Source organism: Cherax quadricarinatus, chromosome 66 (genome assembly GCF_038502225.1).
Source record: "Cherax quadricarinatus isolate ZL_2023a chromosome 66, ASM3850222v1, whole genome shotgun sequence".
Classification (NCBI taxonomy): Eukaryota; Metazoa; Arthropoda; class Malacostraca; order Decapoda; family Parastacidae; genus Cherax; species Cherax quadricarinatus.
The window spans coordinates 6,562,760-6,584,921 of NC_091357.1; the positions used below are offsets into that span (position 1 = coordinate 6,562,760).

Sequence of the window (22,162 nt, forward strand, 5' to 3'; positions counted from 1 at the left end):
CACACACACACATACACACACACACATACACACACACACACACACACATACACACACATACACTAAAACACACACACACACACGTACTCATATACAACAGGCCTAGTGTCTAATCGACATGTGCCTAGGACAAAATGGTAACTAACACACATACACACGCTACTCACCAGGTGTTGGGCATCAGCAGTATGGGTACACAGCTCCCAGCTACCCCATGGCTGTGCTGCAAAAAAACAAACCGATAATTAAACCAATGGGAACTTCAGGGTTAAAACACCCACACTAAGAAATATACAAGTAAAAAATCAAAAGATACCTCTAAACCAATGAAAGATACTTGTAAACCAATAAAAAATATTGTTAAACCAGTAAAAGATACTTGTAAACCTATAAAAATACTTTTAAACTAATAAGATACTCGTAAACCAATAAAATATATTTATAAACCAATAAAAAATACTTTTGTAGATTAATAAAACACATTCATAAAAAAACAAGAATTTACCAGCCCAGAATTTAAATGTTTAGAATTGACCTGTGTCCATTTAACAGGCTAGAATTTAAATGTCCAGAATTTGCCTGTGTGCTTTTACAAGCCTAGAATTTATATGTTTTTATACCAGCCCAGAATTCATGTTTTTTTTTCCAGACCAGAATTTAAATATACAGAATTTTCCTATATGCTTTTACCAGCTCAGAATCAGTGTGTGGTTTTTACCAGCCCAGAATTTGTGTTTGGCTTTTACCAGCCCAGAATTTATGTGTTTGGATTTTACCAGCCTAGAATTTATGTGTTTGGATTTTACCAGCCCAGAATTTATGTGTTTATATTTTACCAGCCCAGAATTTATGTGTTTGGATTTATCCAGCCCAGAATTTATGTGTTTGGATTTTACCAGCCCAGAATTTGTGTTTGGATTTTACCAGCCCAGAATTTATGTGTTTGGATTTTACCAGCCCAGAATTTGTGTGTTTGGATTTTACCAGCCCAGAATTTATGTGTTTGCTTTTTACCAGCCTAGAATTCGTGTGTTTGGATCTTACCAGCCCAGAATTTATGTGTTTATATTTTACCAGCCCAGAATTTATTTGCTTATATTTTACCAGCCCAGAATTTATTTGTTTATATTTTACCAGGCCAGAATTTACTCTAGAACAGAGCAAAAATGTAACCATTCTCACGTGCATGTTCCCTTCCAGCAAAAATTTACAGTGAATAAACGTACAACATAATAAGATTCAACTGTACCATTCTCCGATACAGTATTACACGATCTGCTCATTACAGCTAATTGTAAGATACATTATCAGTGTTATGGCGCTCGATATATGCAAAAACAATCTAAAACTATTATTAAACAAAATTATCTATGCATTTTTTGGGAAAAAATCCTTCAGAAAACATGTGGAAATTTGATTTCTGGGGATTATGTGCAAGGAGTAGATGGACTGTCATGTTACTGTATGCAAGGAGTAGATGGACTGTCATGTTACTGTATGCAAGGAGTAGATGGACTGTCATGTTACTGTATGCAAGGAGTAGATGGACTGTCATGTTACTGTATGCAAGGAGTAGATGGACTGTCATGTTACTGTATGCAAGGAGTAGATGGACTGTCATGTTACTGTATGCAAGGAGTAGATGGACTGTCATGTTACTGTATGTAAGGAGTAGATGGACTGTCATGTTACTGTATGTAAGGAGTAGATGGACTGTCATGTTACTGTATGTAAGGAGTAGATGGACTGTCATGTTACTGTATGCAAGGAGTACATGGACTGTCATGTTCATTATTCATTGTTGTCATGTTTATGATTCACTACTGTCAGGTCCATCATTCACTGTCATATTCATCATCCATTAGTGGCGATGAGTAAGAAAATCCAAAGCAGAGAGATGCAGAGCTGATGATTCTTGTCTTGCAAGACACTTGTGGTCTCTAGACTGCGGTATTGTTGTACCTAGTAGTTTATATTTCCTATGTGTTTATATTTCCACCTAGTAGGGTCATTGAAGCTAAAACCTTGGGTAGCTTCAAACATAGGTCAGATAAATACACAAGTCCTAGGTAGTAGGTTGGCAGATAGCAACCACCTAGGGAGGTACTACCATCCTATGCTAGTATGCTGGTAGACAGCAGCCACCCAGGGAGGTACTACCGTCCTGTGGTAGAAGGTTGGTAGACAACAACCACCCAGGGAGGTACTACCGTCCTGTGGTAGTAAGTTTATAGACAGCAACCACCCAGGGAGGTACTACCGTCCTGTGGTAATAGGTTGATAGACAACAACCACCCAGGGAGGTACTACCGTCCTGTGGTAGTAGGTTGATAGACAACAACCACCCAGGGAGGTTCTACCGTCCTGTGGTAGTAAGTTTATAGACAGCAACCACCCAGGGAGGTACTACCGTCCTGTGGTAATAGGTTGATAGACAACAACCACCCAGGGAGGTACTACCGTCCTGTGGTAGTAAGTTTATAGACAGCAACCACCCAGGGAGGTACTACCGTCCTGCCAAGCGAGTGTAAAACGGAAACCTGTAATTATTTTACATGATGGTAGGATTGCTAGTGTTTTTTTTTTGTCTCAAACACGCGGGATAACAGGTATATCTTGCTACCTGGAGCCTGCCTGCACATGCACTACACGTGCAAGTACAGGCAGGCCCCACTTATACAGCAGGTTAGGTTCCGCGATACTGCTGTAAAGTGAAACAAGTTTTTTTTATCATTTTCAAATACATATTGAGTGACAGAGCTAGGCCTGAAAAAATGCATATACAATACGTATTATTTACCTTAAAATATTTTAATCCTTAGCTAAGAGTGGTGAATATATTTAATGTAGGAAGTCTAAATAAATGAAGAATGGGTATATTAAAAACTGCTGCATTAGCGAAACGCTGTAAAGCGGGGCCCACCCGTACACACACACAGTATATATGCATATATATATAAACTGTCTCTACGTCCACAGCAGGACTCGAACAGAGTTAGCGGGTTCGAGTCCTGCTGTGGACGTAGAGACAATGTTTGTAAATAATTTCGCCTGTTTGCGAGTTGTTAAGCATGCATATATATATATGTATATGTGTATTTTTCATGGGGAAGTGGAACAGAATTCTTCCTCTAAGTCGTGCGTGTCGTAAGAGGCGACTAAAATGCCGAACAAGGGGCTAGTAACCCCTTCTGTATAAATTACTAATTTTAAAAAGAAAAACTTTCGTTTTTCTTTTTTGGGTCACCTGCCTCGGTGGGATACTGCCGGCTTGTTAAAAAAAATATATATATATATATATATATATATATATATATATATATATATATATATATATATATATATACGAGTGAGATGCGATTGGATTCGAGTGGGACTTACACTTGAATTAATAGGGTTACCAAAGTTTATTCCTTGGGTAACACTGATAATGGGTAGGGTGAGCATTTTTTAGTGGGTTTGGGTTTGACAAAACCTGTCTAATAGGACCGGTAGATGTGCTGCAGTGTTCCTCCTTTCTTATGTTCTTATGATTTAATTAAGGTTGGAAATTATCATGGCTGAGGGATTGACCACCATAAAATTACTACTGTTTCAAGGCTGAGGGACTGACCATATATTTACCTCTCCAATGCGTCTGCCATCTTCATATTTAGCCACCTCTGTATTCGAACCCCGGCAAAGCGTTGGACCTGTTGGGACCACAGTCTCCTGTCCACCTTTCTATTCACAAGCATCTAAATTAATGAGGTGCAAACAAGGACACGATGGGAAAACTAACCGCAATGGTCCCAGAGTTGTGTTTTCAACACCCTTCCCCCAGCCCATCGAGCACCTTACACTATGAGAACTCAATGTATACACAAATAACCCGCACATTGGAGAGAGAAGCTTACGACTTGACTTTGTAAATGGTCCAAGTCTGACCCAAACGTCGTGGATCTCCTCTCTCCTATGTGCGGGTTATTTGTGTATTGTTCCAGTCACGGTTACCTGGAGGTTATTCCGGGGATCAACGCCCCCGCGGCCCGGTCCATGACCAGGCCTCCCGATGGATCAGGGCCTGATCAACTAGGCTGTTACTGCTGGCAGCACGCAGTCCAACGTACGAGCCACAGCCCGGCTGACCCGGCACTGACTTTAGGTATCTGTCCAGCTCTCTCTTGAAGGCAGCCAGGGGCTTATTGGCAATTCCCCTAATGCTTGATGGGAGGCTGTTGAACAGTTTTGGGCCCCGGACACTTATGGTGTTTTCCCTTAGTGTACCAATGGCGCCCCTACTTTTTATTGGGGGCATTTTGCATCGCCTGCCCAGTCTTTTACTTTCGTAGGGAGTGATTTCTGTGTGCAGATTTGGGACCATTCCTTCCAAGATTTTCAAAGTGTAGATTATGATATATCTCTCCCTCCTGCGTTCCAACGAGTACAAGTCAAGTGCTTCCAAGCGTTCCCAGTAGTTAAGGTGCTTGACAGAACTTATACGTGCAGTAAAGGATCTCTGTACACTCTCTAGATCTGCGATTTCACCTGCTTTGAATGGAGATGTTAATGTACAGCAGTATTCCAGCCTAGAGAGAACAAGTGATTTGAAAAGGATCATCATGGGCTTGGCATCTCTCGTTTTGAAAGTTCTCATTATCCATCCTATCATTTTCTTTGCACGTGCGATCGTGGCACTGTTGTGATCCTTGAAAGTGAGATCCTCAGACATTACTACTCCCAGGTCCCTTACATTATTTTTCTGCTCTATTGTATGGCCGGAGTCAGTAGTATACTCTGTTCTAGTTATTATCTCCTCCAGTTTTCCATAACGGAGTAGTTGGAATTTGTCCTCATTGAGCATCATATTGTTTACCGTTGCCCACTGGAAAACCTCGCACACAAAATCTCCTTTACCCCCTCCCTCCAACCTTTCCTAGGCCGACTCCTACCCCACCTTCCCTCCACTACAGATTTATACACTCTCCAAGTCATTCTATTTCGTTCCATCCTCTCTACATGTCCGAACCACCTCAACAACCCCTCCTCAACCCTCTGGATAATAGTTTTGGTAATCCTACACCTCCTCCTAATCTCCAAACTACGGATTCTCTGCATTAAATTCACACCACACATTGCCCTCAGACGTGGCATCTCCACTGCCTCCAGCCTTCTCCTTGTTGCAACATCCACCACCCATGCTTCACACCCATATAAGAGTGTTAGTATAACTATACTCTCATACATTCCCCTCTTTGCTTCCATTGACAAAGTTCTCTGTCTCCACAGGCTCCTGGGAGCACCACTCATTTCTTTCCCTTCGTCAGTTCTATGATTCACCTCATCCTTCATAGACCTATCCGCTGACACGTCCACTCCCAAATATCTGAATACATTCACCTCCTCCACACACTCTTTTTCCAATCTGATATCCAATCTTTCGTTACATTTTTGTTATCCTCATTACTTCATTCTTTCCCATATTCACTTTTAATTTCCTTCTTTTACATACCCTACCAAATTCATCCACCAACCTCTGCACCCTCTCTTCAGAATCTCCAAAAAGCACAGTGTCATCAGCAAAGAGAAACTGTGACAACTCCCAACTCGGTATTGTGCCTTTTTTTTCAATCCCTGTATGAACACACAAACAACAATACAAATATAACAATATCATTACTGAGGAAATGGTATGGTGATACCGACAAGATGTGGTATCCACAACATCATTATTGACGAAGACACACTACAAGTATAGTGACACTATAATTACAGTGGTGGAATTACCAACAATATTTTAGCTACAAGGACACAAGTCTATCTAATGCGACACTGTGGCAACATTTCGGCCTGACAAAGCTCCTGGAGAGCGAAACGTTGCCACAATAAAATGTCACATTAGTTGCACATGTGTCCTTGCACTTAATATGATCTTTCTTTAAAAGCAGCACTTATGAACAAGCACTTACGTACAGTTTCAGGACATTTATTAGAGGAAACGTTTCGCCACGAGTGGCTTCTTCAGGACTCGAGAAGCCACTCGTGGTGAAACGTTTCCAATAATAACCCTGAACTGCACGTTACGTGTCTTTTTCACATATTGTCGGTATCACCATAGAATTTCTCGGTACTTATACACACAAACTCCAAATACAACACTCGTTCCCGCTTCACACACGGAGGGCCCGGGTTCGATTCCCGGCGGGGCGGAAACATTTCGATGCGTTTCCTTACACCTGTTGTCATGTTCACCTAGCAGCAAATAGGTACCTGGGTGTTAGTCGACTGGTGTGGGTGGCATCCTGGGGGACAAGACTGAGGACCACAATGGAAATAAGTTAGACAGTCCTCGATGACGCACTGACTTCCTTGGGTTATCCTGGTTACCTAACCCTCCGGGGTTAAAAATCCGAAGAATCTCTTACTTATACACACTCCAGATATAACAACATTATCAGTACTCCTAATCACTTCCGGCTATTCATTACCCAGGTCCCCAACACGCCCCGGGAATGGATTGGTATTTTTTTTCCAACAAACTGGCCGTATCCCACCAAGGCAGGGTGGCCCAAAAAGAAAAACGAAAGCTTCTGTCTTTAAATTTAGTAATATATACAGGAGAAGGGGTTACTAGCCCCTTGCTCCCGGCATTTTAGTCGCCGTTTACGACACGCATGACTTACGGAGGAAGAATTCTGTTTCACTTCCCCATGGGAAGTGAAACAGAGACCAAGACTTTTCAACACTACCCTAATACATAAGCTAAATCACCAACGGATCCCAAGTAATCTTCAAGAGGGAACCGGATAATTAAATATATGTTCCTGATTAGCCAAGCTGTAGTACATATGATGGCTGCATGCTGGTAGCACCAACAGCATGGATAATCAGGGCATCTATCGGAAGGCTTGTTCTGAGACCGGGCCGCAGGGGTTGTGACTCCGAAACTCCACTCACAAAAACAACTTCAAGTAATGAATAAAAAGGCACAATATTGTGACTGGAACAATGCACAAATAACCCGCACATACGTAAAACTTATGAAGACGTTTCGCCCATTAACTAGCCACAACTTTATGACGGCGTTCCAATTTGGACCACTGAGTGTAGACCTATCAGTAAGTCCTTAATTTTCCGAACCATACGGTGCACTGTGCCATACTGTGCCAAGGTCAGAAGTGCTCGGAGAGTTGGAGTACACAGTAAACAAGGGGCCACTACGATCATCAGGACAGACGAGAACAACGAGTGGCACTGAGTATAGCAGTGAACACTGTACAGCAGTGAGTATAGCAGTGAACACTGTACAGCAGTGAGTATAGCAGTGAACACTGTACAGCAGTGAGTATAGCAGTGAACACTGTACAGCAGTGAGTATAGCAGTGAACACTGTACAGCAGTATTCACAGGAGGGCACGAGATGATTAGGTTAGGTTAGCTAAGTCTGGAAATAGGACAAGTGTGTCCTGACGCGGGTCTTATTCATATGACGACCCGCAGTTGGAGCTTTTGGTCACCTGACCAAGGCCTTCCACTGGCTTACCCCTCCACCTCCTTTATAAAATAAGTCTACCCAGCGAGTATCACTGCAACCCCCCTCCTGTCTCACTGCACAGCTTCCTCCCCCGTCTCACTGCACAGCTTCCTCCCCCGTCTCACTGCACAGCTTCCCCCCGTCTCACTGCACAGCTCTCCCCCCGTCTCACTGCACAGCTTCCCCCCGTCTCACTGCACAGCTTCCTCCCCCGTCTCACTGCACAGCTTCCTCCCCCGTCTCACTGCACAGCTTCCTCCCCCGTCTCACTGCACAGCTTCCCCCCGTCTCACTGCACAGCTTCCCCCCGTCTCACTGCACAGCTCTCCCCCGTCTCACTGCACAGCTTCCCCGTCTCACTGCACAGCTTCCTCCCCCGTCTCACTGCACAGCTTCCCCCCGTCTCACTGCACAGCTTCCCCCCGTCTCACTGCACAGCTTCCCCCCGTCTCACTGCACAGCTTCCTCCCCCGTCTCACTGCACAGCTTCCCCCCGTCTCACTGCACAGCTTCCCCCCGTCTCACTGCACAGCTTCCTCCCCCGTCTCACTGCACAGCTTCCCCCCGTCTCACTGCACAGCTTCCCCCCGTCTCACTGCACAGCTTCCTCCCCCGTCTCACTGCACAGCTTCCTCCCCCGTCTCACTGCACAGCTTCCCCCCGTCTCACTGCACAGCTTCCTCCCCCGTCTCACTGCACAGCTTCCCCCCGTCTCACTGCACAGCTTCCCCCCGTCTCACTGCACAGCTTCCTCCCCCGTCTCACTGCACAGCTTCCTCCCCCGTCTCACTGCACAGCTTCCCCCCGTCTCACTGCACAGCTATCCCCCGTCTCACTGCACAGCTTCCTCCCCCGTCTCACTGCACAGCTTCCCCCCGTCTCACTGCACAGCTTCCTCCCGTCTCACTGCACAGCTTCCCCCCGTCTCACTGCACAGCTTCCTCCCCCGTCTCACTGCACAGCTTCCTCCCCCGTCTCACTGCACAGCTTCCCCCCGTCTCACTGCACAGCTTCCTCCCCCGTCTCACTGCACAGCTTCCTCCCCCGTCTCACTGCACAGCTTCCTCCCCCGTCTCACTGCACAGCTTCCCCCCGTCTCACTGCACAGCTTCCTCCCCCGTCTCACTGCACAGCTTCCCCCCGTCTCACTGCACAGCTTCCCCCCGGCTCACTGCACAGCTTCCCCCCGTCTCACTGCACAGCTTCCTCCCCCGTCTCACTGCACAGCTTCCCCCCGTCTCACTGCACAGCTTCCCCCCGTCTCACTGCACAGCTTCCCCCCGTCTCACTGCACAGCTTCCTCCCCCGTCTCACTGCACAGCTTCCTCCCCCGTCTCACTGCACAGCTTCCCCCCGTCTCACTGCACAGCTTCCCCCCGTCTCACTGCACAGCTTCCCCCCGTCTCACTGCACAGCTTCCCCCCCGTCTCACTGCACAGCTTCTCCCCCGTCTCACTGCACAGCTTCCCCCCGTCTCACTGCACAGCTTCCTCCCCCGTCTCACTGCACAGCTTCCTCCCCCGTCTCACTGCACAGCTTCCCCCCGTCTCACTGCACAGCTTCCTCCCCCGTCGAATGCACAGCTTCCTCCCCCGTCTCACTGCACAGCTTCCCCCCGTCTCACTGCACAGCTTCCCCCCGTCTCACTACACAGCTTCCCCCCGTCTCACTGCACAGCTTCCTCCCCCGTCTCACTGCACAGCTTCCTCCCCCGTCTCACTGCACAGCTTCCCCCCGTCTCACTGCACAGCTTCCCCCCGTCTCACTGCACAGCTTCCCCCCGTCTCACTGCACAGCTTCCCCCCGTCTCACTGCACAGCTTCCTCCCCCGTCTCACTGCACAGCTTCCTCCCCCGTCTCACTGCACAGCTTCCCCCGTCTCACTGCACCGCGTCCCCCCGTCTCACTGCACAGCTTCCTCCCCCGTCTCACTGCACAGCTTCCTCCCCCGTCTCACTGCACAGCTTCCCCCCGTCTCACTGCACAGCTTCCCCCGTCTCACTGCACAGCTTTCCCGTCTCACTGCACAGCTTCCCCCCGTCTCACTGCACAGCTTCCCCCCGTCTCACTGCACAGCTTCCCCCGTCTCACTGCACAGCTTCCCCCCGTCTCACTGCACAGCTTCCCCCCGTCTCACTGCACAGCTTCCTGGACAGACTGGATGTACAGACGTACCGCAGATGCAGCCTCAGTTCGGACATTTCAGTGTAAACCTTTACCCTAGGCTTATTTTGCATGGTGCGAGCCTTCATATTCATTGGTGGACAGTAAAAAGAAAGCTAGTATACCGCAAGACGGGCAGCAATGTCCACCTTGCGGTATATTAACTTCAACGTTTTCGTCGATTTCTGCCATTCATTCCTAGACTTTTTTTTTTGACCATTTTTTACACAACAGCCCATAATTGTTACAATTTTTTCTTGTGCCTTTTAATTGATAACTAATGGGAATATATTACTAAAAAATACAGCTGCTATAAGATTCTGTAAGATGGTCAGGCAGACTGACAACTCTGAGCTAGTAAGATGGTCAGGCAGACTGACAACTCTGAGCTAGTAAGATGGTCAGGCAGACTGACAACTCTGAGCTAGTAAGATGGTCAGGCAGACTGGCAACTCTGAGCTAGTAAGATGGTCAGGCAGACTGACAACTCTGAGCTAGTAAGATGGTCAGGCAGACTGACAACTCTGAGCTAGTAAGATGGTCAGGCAGACTGACAACTCTGAGCTAGTAAGATGGTCAGGCAGACTGACAACTCTGAGCTAGTAAGATGGTCAGGCAGACTGACAACTCTGAGCTAGTAAGATGGTCAGGCAGACTGACAACTCTGAGCTAGTAAGATGGTCAGGCAGACTGACAACTCTGAGCTAGGAGACAGAGATATATCATAATCTACACCTGGAAAATCTTGGAAGGAATGGTCCCAAATCTGCACACAGAAATCACTCCCTACGAAAGTAAAAGACTGGGCAGGCGATGCAAAATGCCCCCAATAAAAAGTAGGGGCGCCATTGGTACACTAAGAGAAAACACTATAAGTGTCCGGGGCCCAAAACTGTTCAACAGCCTCCCATCAAGCATTAGGGGAATTGCCAATAAACCCCTGGCTGCCTTCAAGAGAGAGCTGGACAGATACCTAAAGTCAGTGCCGGATCAGCCGGGCTGTGGCTCGTACGTTGGACTGCGTGCGGCCAGCATTAACAGCCTGGTTGATCAGGCCCTGATCCACCGGAAGACCTGGTCATGGACCGGGCCGCGGGGGCGTTGATCCCCGAATAACCTCCAGTAAGATCTAATTAAAGTGTTACTTAGTAATACTAGGTGTGTTAAGCAACTAAGAGAGATAAGAGAGTAATCCCGTGTTGACATGGATAGAGAGAGAGAGAGAGAGAGAGAGAGAGAGAGAGAGAGAGATAATGAAGAGAGCGCCAGCAGAATTACATCGGAGAGCGACCTTGTTTAAAGAGTGAGAGAGGATGAATAAAGAGTGAGCAGAGATAAAGAAACCCGTGTAGAGAGAGCAGCCAGCAGTGAGAGAGTAACCTCTCCTCTCTGCTGTCTCTCCTGCACACACCAGAGATTTTCCTGCAGTCTCTCCCCGTGGGAATAATAAAATACACGTGATGGTGACCAGATTTTTACTGCTCTATCCTCCTCTCTCTCTCTCTCTCTCTCCCCAAGTCTACACTGCTGGCTTTATTCGTCTCTCTCTACACAGGGATTACTCTATCTCTGCTCTTTATTCATATTCTCTCTCTTTAAACAAGGGTCAATCTCGTCTGTTCATTCTCTTTCTCTCTCAGTGAGAGAGAGAGAGAGAGAGAGAGAGAGAGCGCCGGAGTGTGGGCTGGCAGCAACAATGGCGGTGGCATCACTTCAGTAAAAGTGCCAAGTCACTCCAAACAATAGATGGTGGGGGCGGAAACGTGGGTGGGGGTGGGGGTAGGGGAGAGACTTTTTTGTTTAGGAGGTACGGATGGTGTCCTGAGTTAAAAGGAGGGGGAGGGTGGGGATGGTATTCTGGGTTAATGGGAGGGGGAGAGGGTGAGGGTGGTGTTCTGTTAAAGGGAGGGGAAGAGTGGGGGTGGTGTTCTGTTAAAGAGAGGGGGAGGGTGGGGGTGGTCTGGATTAAAGGGAGAGGGGTGGGGGTGGTGTTCTGTGTTAAAGGAGGGGGAGGGTGGGGGTGGTGGTCAGGATTAAAGGGAGGGGGAGGGGATGGTGTTCTGTGTTAAAGGGAGCGGAGGGTGGGGGTGGTGTTCTGTGTTAAAGGGAGGGTGGGGGTGGTTGTCTGGATTAAAGGGAGGGGGAGGATGGGGTGGTGTTCTGTGTTAAAGGGAGGGGAGGGTGGGGGTGGTGTTCGGTGTTAAAGGAGGGAGAGGGTGGGGGTGGTGGTTTGGATTAAAGGGAGGGGGAGGGTGGGGGTGGTGGTCTGGATTAAAGGGAGGGGGAGGGTAGGGGTGGTGGGCTGTGTTAAAGGGAGGGGGAGGGTGGGGGTGGTGGTCTGGATTAAAGGGAGGGGGAGGGTGGGGGTGGTGTTCTGTGTTAAAGGGAGGGGGAGGGTAGGGGTGGTGGTCTGTGTTAAAGGGAGGGGGAGGGTGGGGGTGGTGTTCTGTGTTAAAGGGAGGGGGAGGGTAGGGGTGGTGTTCTGTGTTAAAGGGAGGGGGAGGGTGGGGGTGGTGGTCTGTGTTAAAGGGAGGGGGAGGGTAGGGGTGGTGTTCTGTGTTAAAGGGAGGGGGAGGGTGGGGGTGGTGGTCTGTGTTAAAGGGAGGGGGAGGGTAGGGGTGGTGTTCTGTGTTAAAGGGAGGGGGAGGGAAGGGGTGGTGGTCTGTGTTAAAGGGAGGGGGAGGGTGGGGGTGGTGGTCTGTGTTAAAGGGAGGGGGAGGGGGGGGTGGTGGTCTGTGTTAAAGGGAGGGGGAGGGGGGGTCTGGATTAAAGGGAGGGGGAGGGTGGGGGTGGTGTTCTGTGTTAAAGGGAGGGGGAGGGTGGGGGTGGCGGTCTGTGTGACTCATCACACAGGATGAGTCACATACATAGTGTTGACATCTGTCAGTCAGTGCTGGCAGACTTCAGTAGTGTCAGTTAGAGCTGGCAGACTTCAGTAGTGTCAGTTAGAGCTGGCAGACTTCAGCAGCATCAGTCTGAGCTGGCAGACTTCAGTAGCGTCAGTCAGAGGTGGCAGACTTCAGTAGTGTCAGTTAGAGCTGGCAGACTTCAGTAGTGTCAGTTAGAGCTGGCAGACTTCAGCAGCATCAGTCTGAGCTGGCAGACTTCAGTAGCGTCAGTCAGAGGTGGCAGACTTCAGTAGTGTCAGTTAGAGCTGGCAGACTTCAGTAGTGTCAGTTAGAGCTGGCAGACTTCAGTAGTGTCAGTTAGAGCTGGCAGACTTCAGTAGTGTCAGTTAGAGCTGGCAGACTTCAGTAGTGTCAGTTAGAGCTGGCAGACTTCAGCAGCATCAGTCTGAGCTGGCAGACTTCAGTAGCGTCAGTCAGAGGTGGCAGACTTCAGTAGTGTCAGTTAGAGCTGGCAGACTTCAGTAGTGTCAGTCAGAGCTGGCAGACTTCAGCAGCATCAGTCTGAGCTGGCAGACTTCAGTAGCGTCAGTCAGAGGTGGCAGACTTCAGTAGTGTCAGTCAGAGCTGGCAGACTTCAGTAGTGTCAGTCAGAGCTGGCAGACTTCAGCAGCATCAGTCTGAGCTGGCAGACTTCAGTAGCGTCAGTCAGAGGTGGCAGACTTCAGTAGTGTCAGTCAGAGCTGGCAGACTTCAGTAGCGTCAGTCAGAGCTGGCAGACTTCAGTAGCGTCAGTCAGAGCTGGCAGACTTCAGCAGCATCAGTCTGAGCTGGCAGACTTCAGTAGCGTCAGTCAGAGGTGGCAGACTTCAGTAGTGTCAGTCAGAGCTGGCAGACTTCAGTAGTGTCAGTCAGAGGTGGCAGACTTCAGTAGTGTCAGACAGGTGGCAGACTTCAGTAGCGTCAGTCAGAGGTGGCAGACTTCAGTAGCGTCAGTCAGAGCTGGCAGACTTCAGTAGCGTTAGTCAGAGCTGGCAGACTTCAGCAGCATCAGTCTGAGCTGGCAGACTTCAGTAGCGTCAGTCAGAGCTGGCAGACTTCAGTAGTGTCAGTCAGAGCTGGCAGACTTCAGTAGTGTCAGTCAGAGGTGGCAGACTTCAGTAGTGTCAGTCAGAGCTGGCAGACTTCAGTAGTGTCAGAGGTGGCAGACTTCAGTAGCGTCAGTCAGAGCTGGCAGACTTCAGCAGCGTCAGTCTGAGCTGGCAGACTTCAGTAGTGTCAGTCAGAGCTGGCAGACTTCAGTAGTGTCAGTCAAAGCTGGCAGACTTCAGTAGTGTCAGACAGAGGTGGCAGACTTCAGTAGTGTCAGTCAGAGGTGGCAGACTTCAGTAGTGTCAAAGGTGGCAGACTTCAGTAGTGTCAGTCAAAGCTGGCAGACTTCAGTAGTGTCAGACAGAGGTGGCAGACTTCAGTAGTGTCAGAGAGGTGGCAGACCTCAGTAGTGTCAGTCAGAGGTGGCAGACTTCAGTAGTGTCAAAAGGTGGCAGAGTTCAGTAGTGTCAGACAGAGGTGGCAGACTTCAGTAGTGTCAGACAGAGGTGGCAGACTTCAGTAGTGTCAGAGAGGTGGCAGACCTCAGTAGTGTCAGTCAGAGGTGGCAGACTTCAGTAGTGTCAAAAGGTGGCAGAGTTCAGTAGTGTCAGACAGAGGTGGCAGAGTTCAGTAGTGTCAGACAGAGGTGGCAGACTTCAGTAGTGTCAGGCAGAGGTGGCAGACTTCAGTAGTGTCAGGCAGAGGTGGCAGACTTCAGTAGTGTCAGGCAGAGGTGGCAGACTTCAGTAGTGTCAGTCAGAGGTGGCAGACTTCAGTAGTGTCAGGCAGAGGTGGCAGACTTCAGTAGTGTCAGGCAGAGGTGGCAGACTTCAGTAGTGTCAAAAGGTGGCAGAGTTCAGTAGTATCAGACAGAGGTGGCAGACTTCAGTAGTGTCAGAGGTGGCAGACTTCAGTAGTGTCAGGCAGAGGTGGCAGACTTCAGTAGTGTCAGGCAGAGGTGGCAGACTTCAGCAGCGTCAGACGTGGCAGACTTCAGTAGTGTCAGTCAGAGGTGGCAGACTTCAGTAGTGCCAGTCAGAGGTGGCAGACTTCAGTAGTGTCAGACAGAGGTGGCAGACTTCAGTAGTGTCTGACAGAGGAGGCAGACTTCAGTAGTGTCAGACAGAGGTGGCAGACTTCAGTAGCGTCAGAGGTGGCAGACTTCAGCAGCGTCAGTCAGAGGTGGCAGATTTCAGTAGTGTCAGTCAGAGCTGGCAGACTTCAGTAGTGTCAGACAGGTGGCAGACTTCAGTAGTGTCAGACAGGTGGCAGACTTCAGTAGTGTCAGAGGTGGTAGACTTCAGTAGTGTCGGACAGAGGTGGCAGACTTCAGTAGTGTCAGAGAGAGGTGGCAGACTTCAGTAGTGTCAGAGGTGGTAGACTTCAGTAGTGTCAGTCAGAGGTGGCAGACTTCAGTAGTGTCAGACAGGTGGCAGACTTCAGTAGTGTCAGAGGTGGTAGACTTCAGTAGTGTCAGAGAGAGGTGGCAGACTTCAGTAGTGTCAGAGGTGGTAGACTTCAGTAGTGTCAGTCAGAGGTGGCAGACTTCAGTAGTGTCAGACAGGTGGCAGACTTCAGTAGTGTCAGAGGTGGTAGACTTCAGTAGTGTCAGGCAGAGGTGGCAGACTTCAGTAGTGTCAGGCAGAGGTGGCAGACTTCAGTAGTGTCAAAAGGTGGCAGAGTTCAGTAGTATCAGACAGAGGTGGCAGACTTCAGTAGTGTCAGTCAGAGGTGGCAGACTTCAGTAGTGTCAGGCAGAGGTGGCAGACTTCAGTAGTGTCAGGCAGAGGTGGCAGACTTCAGCAGCGTCAGTCAGACGTGGCAGACTTCAGTAGTGTCAGTCAGAGGTGGCAGACTTCAGTAGTGCCAGTCAGAGGTGGCAGACTTCAGTAGTGTCAGACAGAGGTGGCAGACTTCAGTAGTGTCAGACAGAGGTGGCAGACTTCAGTAGCGTCAGAGGTGGCAGACTTCAGTAGCGTCAGAGGTGGCAGACTTCAGCAGCGTCAGTCAGAGGTGGCAGATTTCAGTAGTGTCAGTCAGAGGTGGCAGACTTCAGTAGTGTCAGTCAGAGCTGGCAGACTTCAGTAGTGTCAGTCAGAGGTGGCAGAATTCAGTAGTGTCAGACTTCAGTAGTGTCAGTCAGAGGTGGCAGACTTCAGTAGTGTCAGACAGGTGGCAGACTTCAGTAGTGTCAGAGGTGGTAGACTTCAGTAGTGTCGGACAGAGGTGGCAGACTTCAGTAGTGTCAGAGAGGTGGCAGACTTCAGTAGTGTCAGAGGTGGTAGACTTCACTAGTGTCAGTCAGAGGTGGCAGACTTCAGTAGTGTCAGACAGGTGGCAGACTTCAGTAGTGTCAGAGGTGGTAGACTTCAGTAGTGTCAGAGAGAGGTGGCAGACTTCAGTAGTGTCAGAGAGAGGTGGCAGACTTCAGTAGTGTCAGACAGAGGTGGTAGACTTCAGTAGTGTCAGACAGAGGTGGCAGACTTCAGTAGTGTCAGACAGAGGTGGCAGACTTCAGTAGTGTCAGACAGAGGTGGCAGACTTCAGTAGTGTCAGACAGAGGTGGCAGACTTCAGTAGTGTCAGTCAGAGGTGGCAGACTTCAGTAGTGTCAGTCAGAGGTGGCAGACTTCAGTAGTGTCAGTCAGAGGTGGCAGACTTCAGTAGTGTCAGAGGTGGTAGACTTCATTAGTGTCAGACAGAGGTGGCAGACTTCAGTAGTGTCAGACAGAGGTGGTAGACTTCAGTAGTGTCAGACAGAGGTGGCAGACTTCAGTAGTGTCAGACAGAGGTGGCAGACTTCAGTAGTGTCAGACAGAGGTGGCAGACTTCAGTAGTCTCAGACAGAGGTGGCAGACTTCAGTAGTGTCAGACAGAGGTGGCAGACTTCAGTAGTGTCAGACAGAGGTGACAGACTTCAGTAGTGTCAGACAGAGGTGGCAGACTTCAGTAGTGTCAGACAGAGGTGGCAGACTTCAGTAGTGTCAGACAGAGGTGGCAAACTTCAGTAGTGTCAGACAGAGGTGGCAGACTTCAGCAGCGTGCCAGAGGTGGCAGACTTCAGTAGTGTCAGTAGGAGGTGGCAGACTTCAGCAGCGTCAGTCAGAGGTGGCAGACATCAGTAGCGTTCAGTCAGAGCTGGCAGACTTCAGTAGTGTCAGTCAGAGGTGGCAGATTTCAGTAGTGTCAGAGGTGGCAGACTTCAGCAGCGTGTCAGAGGTGGCAGACTTCAGCAGCGTCAGTCAGAGGTGGCAGACTTCAGCAGCGTCAGTCAGAGGTGGCAGACTTCAGCAGCGTCAGTCAGAGGTGGCAGATTTCAGTAGTGTCAGAGGTGGCAGACTTCAGTAGTGTCAGTCAGAGGTGGCAGACTTCTGTAGTGTCAGTCAGAAGTGGCAGACTTCAGTAGTGTCAGTCAGAGGTGGCAGACTTCAGTAGTGTCAGTCAGAGCTGGCAGACTTCAGTAGTGTCAGAGAGAGTTGGCAGACTTCAGTAGTGTCAGAGAGAGTTGGCAGACTTCAGTAGTGTCAGAGGTGGTAGACTTCAGTAGTGTCGGACAGAGGTGGCAGACTTCAGTAGTGTCAGAGGTGGCAGACAGAGGTGGCAGACTTCAGTAGTGTCAGACAGAGGTGGCAGACTTCAGTAGTGTCAGAGGTGGCAGACTTCAGTAGTGTCAGTCAGAGGTAGCAGACTTCAGTAGTGTCAGAGGTGGCAGACTTCAGTAGTGTCAGAGGTGGTAGACTTCAGTAGTGTCAGACAGAGGTGGTAGACTTCAGTAGTGTCAGACAGAGGTGGCAGACTTCAGTAGTGTCAGACAGAGGTGGCAGACTTCAGTAGTGTCAGACAGAGGTGGCAGACTTCAGTAGTGTCATACAGAGGTGGCAGACTTCAGTAGTGTCAGACAGAGGTGGCAGACTTCAGTAGTGTCAGTCAGAGGTGGCAGACTTCAGTAGTGTCAGTCAGAGGTGGCAGACTTCAGCAGCGTGTCAGAGGTGGCAGACTTCAGCAGCGTCAGTCAGAGGTGGCAGACTTCAGTAGTGTCAGTCAGAGGTGGCAGACTTCAGCAGCGTGTCAGAGGTGGCAGACTTCAGCAGCGTCAGTCAGAGGTGGCAGACTTCAGTAGTGTCAGACAGAGGTGGCAGACTTCAGTAGTGTCAGACAGAGGTGGCAGACTTCAGCAGCGTCAGTCAGAGGTGGCAGACTTCAGTAGCGTCAGACAGAGGTGGCAGACTTCAGCAGCGTCAGTCAGAGGTGGCAGACTTCAGCAGCGTCAGTCAGAGGTGGCAGACTTCAGTAGTGTCAGACTTCAACAGCGTCAGTCAGAGGTGGCAGACTTCAGTAGTGTCAGTCAGAAGTGGCAGACTTCAGCAGCGTCAGTCAGAGGTGGCAGACTTCAGCAGCGTGTCAGAGGTGGCAGACTTCAGCAGTGTCAGTCAGAGGTGGCAGACTTCAGTAGTGTCAGTCAGAGGTGGCAGACTTCAGTAGTGTCAGACAGAGGTGGCAGACTTCAGCAGTGTCAGTCATAGGTGGCAGACTTCAGTAGTGTCAGAGGTGGTAGACTTCAGTAGTGTCAGAGGTGGCAGACTTCAGTAGTGTCAGTCAGAGGTGGTAGACTTCAGTAGTGTCCGACAGAGGTGGCAGACTTCAGTAGTGTCAGACAGAGGTGGCAGACTTCAGTAGTGTCAGACAGAGGTGGTAGACTTCAGTAGTGTCCGACAGAGGTGGCAGACTTCAGTAGTGTCTGTCATAGGTGGCAGACTTCAGTAGTGTCCGACAGAGGTGGCAGACTTCAGTAGTGTCAGACAGAGGTGGCAGACTTCAGTAGTGTCAGACAGAGGTGGCAGACTTCAGTAGTGTCAGACAGAGGTGGTAGACTTCAGTAGTGTCAGACAGAGGTGGTAGACTTCAGTAGTGTCCGACAGAGGTGGCAGACTTCAGTAGTGCCTGTCAGAGGTGGCAGACTTCAGTAGTGTCCGACAGAGGTGGCAGACTTCAGTAGTGTCAGACAGAGGTGGCAGACTTCAGTAGTGTCAGACAGAGGTGGCAGACTTCAGTAGTGTCAGTCAGAGGTGGTAGACTTCATTAGTGTCAGACAGAGGTGGCAGACTTCAGCAGCGTCAGAGCTGGCAGACTTCAGTAGTGTCAGTCAGAGGTGGCAGACTTCAGCAGCGTGTCAGAGGTGGCAGACTTCAGCAGCGTCAGTCAGAAGTGGCAGACTTCAGTAGTGTCAGACAGAGGTGGCAGACTTCAGCAGCGTCAGTCAGAGGTGGCAGACTTCAGTAGCGTCAGACAGAGGTGGCAGACTTCAGTAGCGTCAGACAGAGGTGGCAGACTTCAGCAGCGTCAGTCAGAGGTGGCAGACTTCAGCAGCGTCAGACAGAGGTGGCAGACTTCAGTAGTGTCAGAGGTGGCAGACTTCAACAGCGTCAGTCAGAGGTGGCAGACTTCAGTAGTGTCAGAGGTGGCAGACTTCAGCAGCGTCAGTCAGAGGTGGCAGACTTCAGCAGCGTGTCAGAGGTGGCAGACTTCAGCAGTGTCAGTCAGAGGTGGCAGACTTCAGTAGTGTCAGTCAGAGGTGGTAGACTTCAGTAGTGTCAGACAGAGGTGGCAGACTTCAGTAGTGTCCGACAGAGGTGGCAGACTTCAGTAGTGTCTGTCAGAGGTGGCAGACTTCAGTAGTGTCAGACAGACGTGGCAGACTTCAGTAGTGTCAGAGGTGGCAGACTTGAGTAGTGTCAGACAGAGGTGGCAGACTTCAGTAGTGTCAGACAGAGGTGGTAGACTTCAGTAGTGTCAGACAGAGGTGGCAGACTTCAGTAGTGTCAGACAGAGGTGGCAGACTTCAGTAGTGTCAGACAGAGGTGGCAGACTTCAGTAGTGTCAGACAGAGGTGGCAGACTTCAGTAGTGTCAGACAGAGGTGGCAGACTTCAGTAGTGTCAGACAGAGGTGGCAGACTTCAGTAGTGTCAGACAGCGGTGGCAGACTTCAGTAGTGTCAGACAGAGGTGGCAGACTTCAGTAATGTCAGACAGCGGTGGCAGACTTCAGTAGTGTCAGACAGAGGTGGCAGACTTCAGTAGTGTCAGACAGAGGTGGCAGACTTCAGTAGTGTCAGACAGCGGTGGCAGACTTCAGTAGTGTCAGACAGAGGTGGCAGACTTCAGTAGTGTCAGACAGAGGTGGTAGACTTCAGTAGTGTCAGACAGAGGTGGCAGACTTCAGTAGTGTCCGACAGAGGTGGCAGACTTCAGTAGTGTCAGACAGAGGTGGTAGACTTCAGTAGTGTCCGACAGAGGTGGCAGACTTCAGTAGTGTCAGACAGAGGTGGCAGACTTCAGTAGTGTCAGACAGAGGTGGTAGACTTCAGTAGTGTCAGACAGAGGTGGCAGACTTCAGTAGTGTCCGACAGAGGTGGCAGACTTCAGTAGTGTCCGACAGAGGTGGCAGACTTCAGTAGTGTCAGACTTCAGCAGTGTCAGTCATAGCTGGCAGACTTCAGTAGTGTCAGACAGAGGTGGCAGACTTCAGTAGTGTCAGTCAGAGGTGGCAGACTTCAGTAGTGTCCGACAGAGGTGGCAGACTTCAGTAGTGTCAGACTTCAGCAGTGTCAGTCATAGCTGGCAGACTTCAGTAGTGTCAGACTTCATTAGTGTCAGACAGAGGTGGCAGACTTCAGTAGTGTCAGTCAGAGGTGGCAGACTTCAGTAGTGTCAGTCAGAGGTGGCAGACTTCAGCAGCGTCAGACAGAGGTGGCAGACTTCAGTAGTGTCCGACAGAGGTGGCAGACTTCAGTAGTGTCAGTCAGAGGTGGCAGACTTCAGTAGTGTCAGTCAGAGGTGGCAGACTTCAGCAGCGTCAGACAGAGGTGGCAGACTTCAGTAGTGTCAGAGGTGGCAGACTTCAGTAGTGTCAGAAGTGGCAGACTTCAGTAGTGTCAGACAGAGGTGGCAGACTTCAGTAGTGTCAGACAGCGGTGGCAGACTTCAGTAGTGTCAGTCAGAGGTGGCAGACTTCAGTAGTGTCAGACAGAGGTGGCAGACTTCAGCAGCGTCAGACAGCGGTGGCAGACTTCAGTAGTGTCAGACAGAGGTGGCAGACTTCAGTAGTGTCAGACAGAGGTGGCAGACTTCAGTAGTGTCAGTCATAGGTGGCAGACTTCAGCAGCGTCAGACAGAGGTGGCAGACTTCAGCAGCGTCAGTCAGAGGTGGCAGACTTCAGCAGCGTCAGTCAGAGGTGGCAGACTTCAGCAGCGTCAGTCAGAGGTGGCAGACTTCAGCAGCGTCAGTCAGAGGTGGCAGACTTCAGCAGCGTCAGTCAGAGGTGGCAGACTTCAGCAGCGTCAGAGGTGGCAGACTTCAGCAGCGTCAGTCAGAGGTGGCAGACTTCAGCAGCGTCAGACAGAGGTGGCAGACTTCAGCAGCGTCAGAGGTGGCAGACTTCAGCAGCGTCAGAGGTGGCAGACTTCAGCAGCGTCAGTCAGAGGTGGCAGACTTCAGCAGCGTCAGTCAGAGGTGGCAGACTTCAGCAGCGTCAGTCAGAGGTGGCAGACTTCACCAGCGTCAGACAGAGGTGGCAGACTTCAGCAGCGTCAGTCAGAGGTGGCAGACTTCAGCAGCGTCAGTCAGAGGTGGCAGACTTCAGCAGCGTCAGTCAGAGGTGGCAGACTTCAGCAGCGTCAGACAGAGGTGGCAGACTTCAGCAGCGTCAGTCAGAGGTGGCAGACTTCAGCAGCGTCAGTCAGAGGTGGCAGACTTCAGCAGCGTCAGACAGAGGTGGCAGACTTCAGCAGCGTCAGTCAGAGGTGTCAGACTTCAGCAGCGTCAGTCAGAGGTGGCAGACTTCAGCAGCGTCAGTCAGAGGTGGCAGACTTCAGCAGCGTCAGTCAGAGGTGGCAGACTTCAGCAGCGTCAGACAGAGGTGGCAGACTTCAGCAGCGTCAGTCAGAGGTGGCAGACTTCAGCAGCGTCAGTCAGAGGTGGCAGACTTCAGCAGCGTCAGACAGAGGTGGCAGACTTCAGCAGCGTCAGTCAGAGGTGGCAGACTTCAGCAGCGTCAGTCAGAGGTGGCAGACTTCAGCAGCGTCAGTCAGAGGTGGCAGACTTCAGCAGCGTCAGTCAGAGGTGGCAGACTTCAGCAGCGTCAGTCAGAGGTGGCAGACTTCAGCAGCGTCAGTCAGAGGTGGCAGACTTCAGCAGCGTCAGACAGAGGTGGCAGACTTCAGCAGCGTCAGTCAGAGGTGGCAGACTTCAGCAGCGTCAGACAGAGGTGGCAGACTTCAGCAGCGTCAGACAGAGGTGGCAGACTTCAGCAGCGTCAGTCAGAGGTGGCAGACTTCAGCAGCGTCAGACAGAGGTGGCAGACTTCAGCAGCGTCAGTCAGAGGTGGCAGACTTCAGCAGCGTCAGTCAGAGGTGGCAGACTTCAGCAGCGTCAGTCAGAGGTGGCAGACTTCAGCAGCGTCAGTCAGAGGTGGCAGACTTCAGCAGCGTCAGACAGAGGTGGCAGACTTCAGCAGCGTCAGTCAGAGTTGGCAGACTTCAGCAGCGTCAGT

The 22,162-nt window shown here is 50.3% G+C and overlaps 1 protein-coding gene across 1 annotated transcript in view; it reads right to left on the reverse strand.

Annotated features, from left to right (window-relative positions):
• Positions 1-22,162, reverse strand: part of LOC128704139 (uncharacterized) — a 373,177-nt gene that overhangs the window by 234,678 nt on the left and 116,337 nt on the right. The window contains exon 3 of the mRNA XM_070099007.1: positions 168-223. Coding sequence (XP_069955108.1) covers positions 168-223 — 56 coding nt within the window. The remainder of the gene's footprint in view (positions 1-167; positions 224-22,162) is intronic.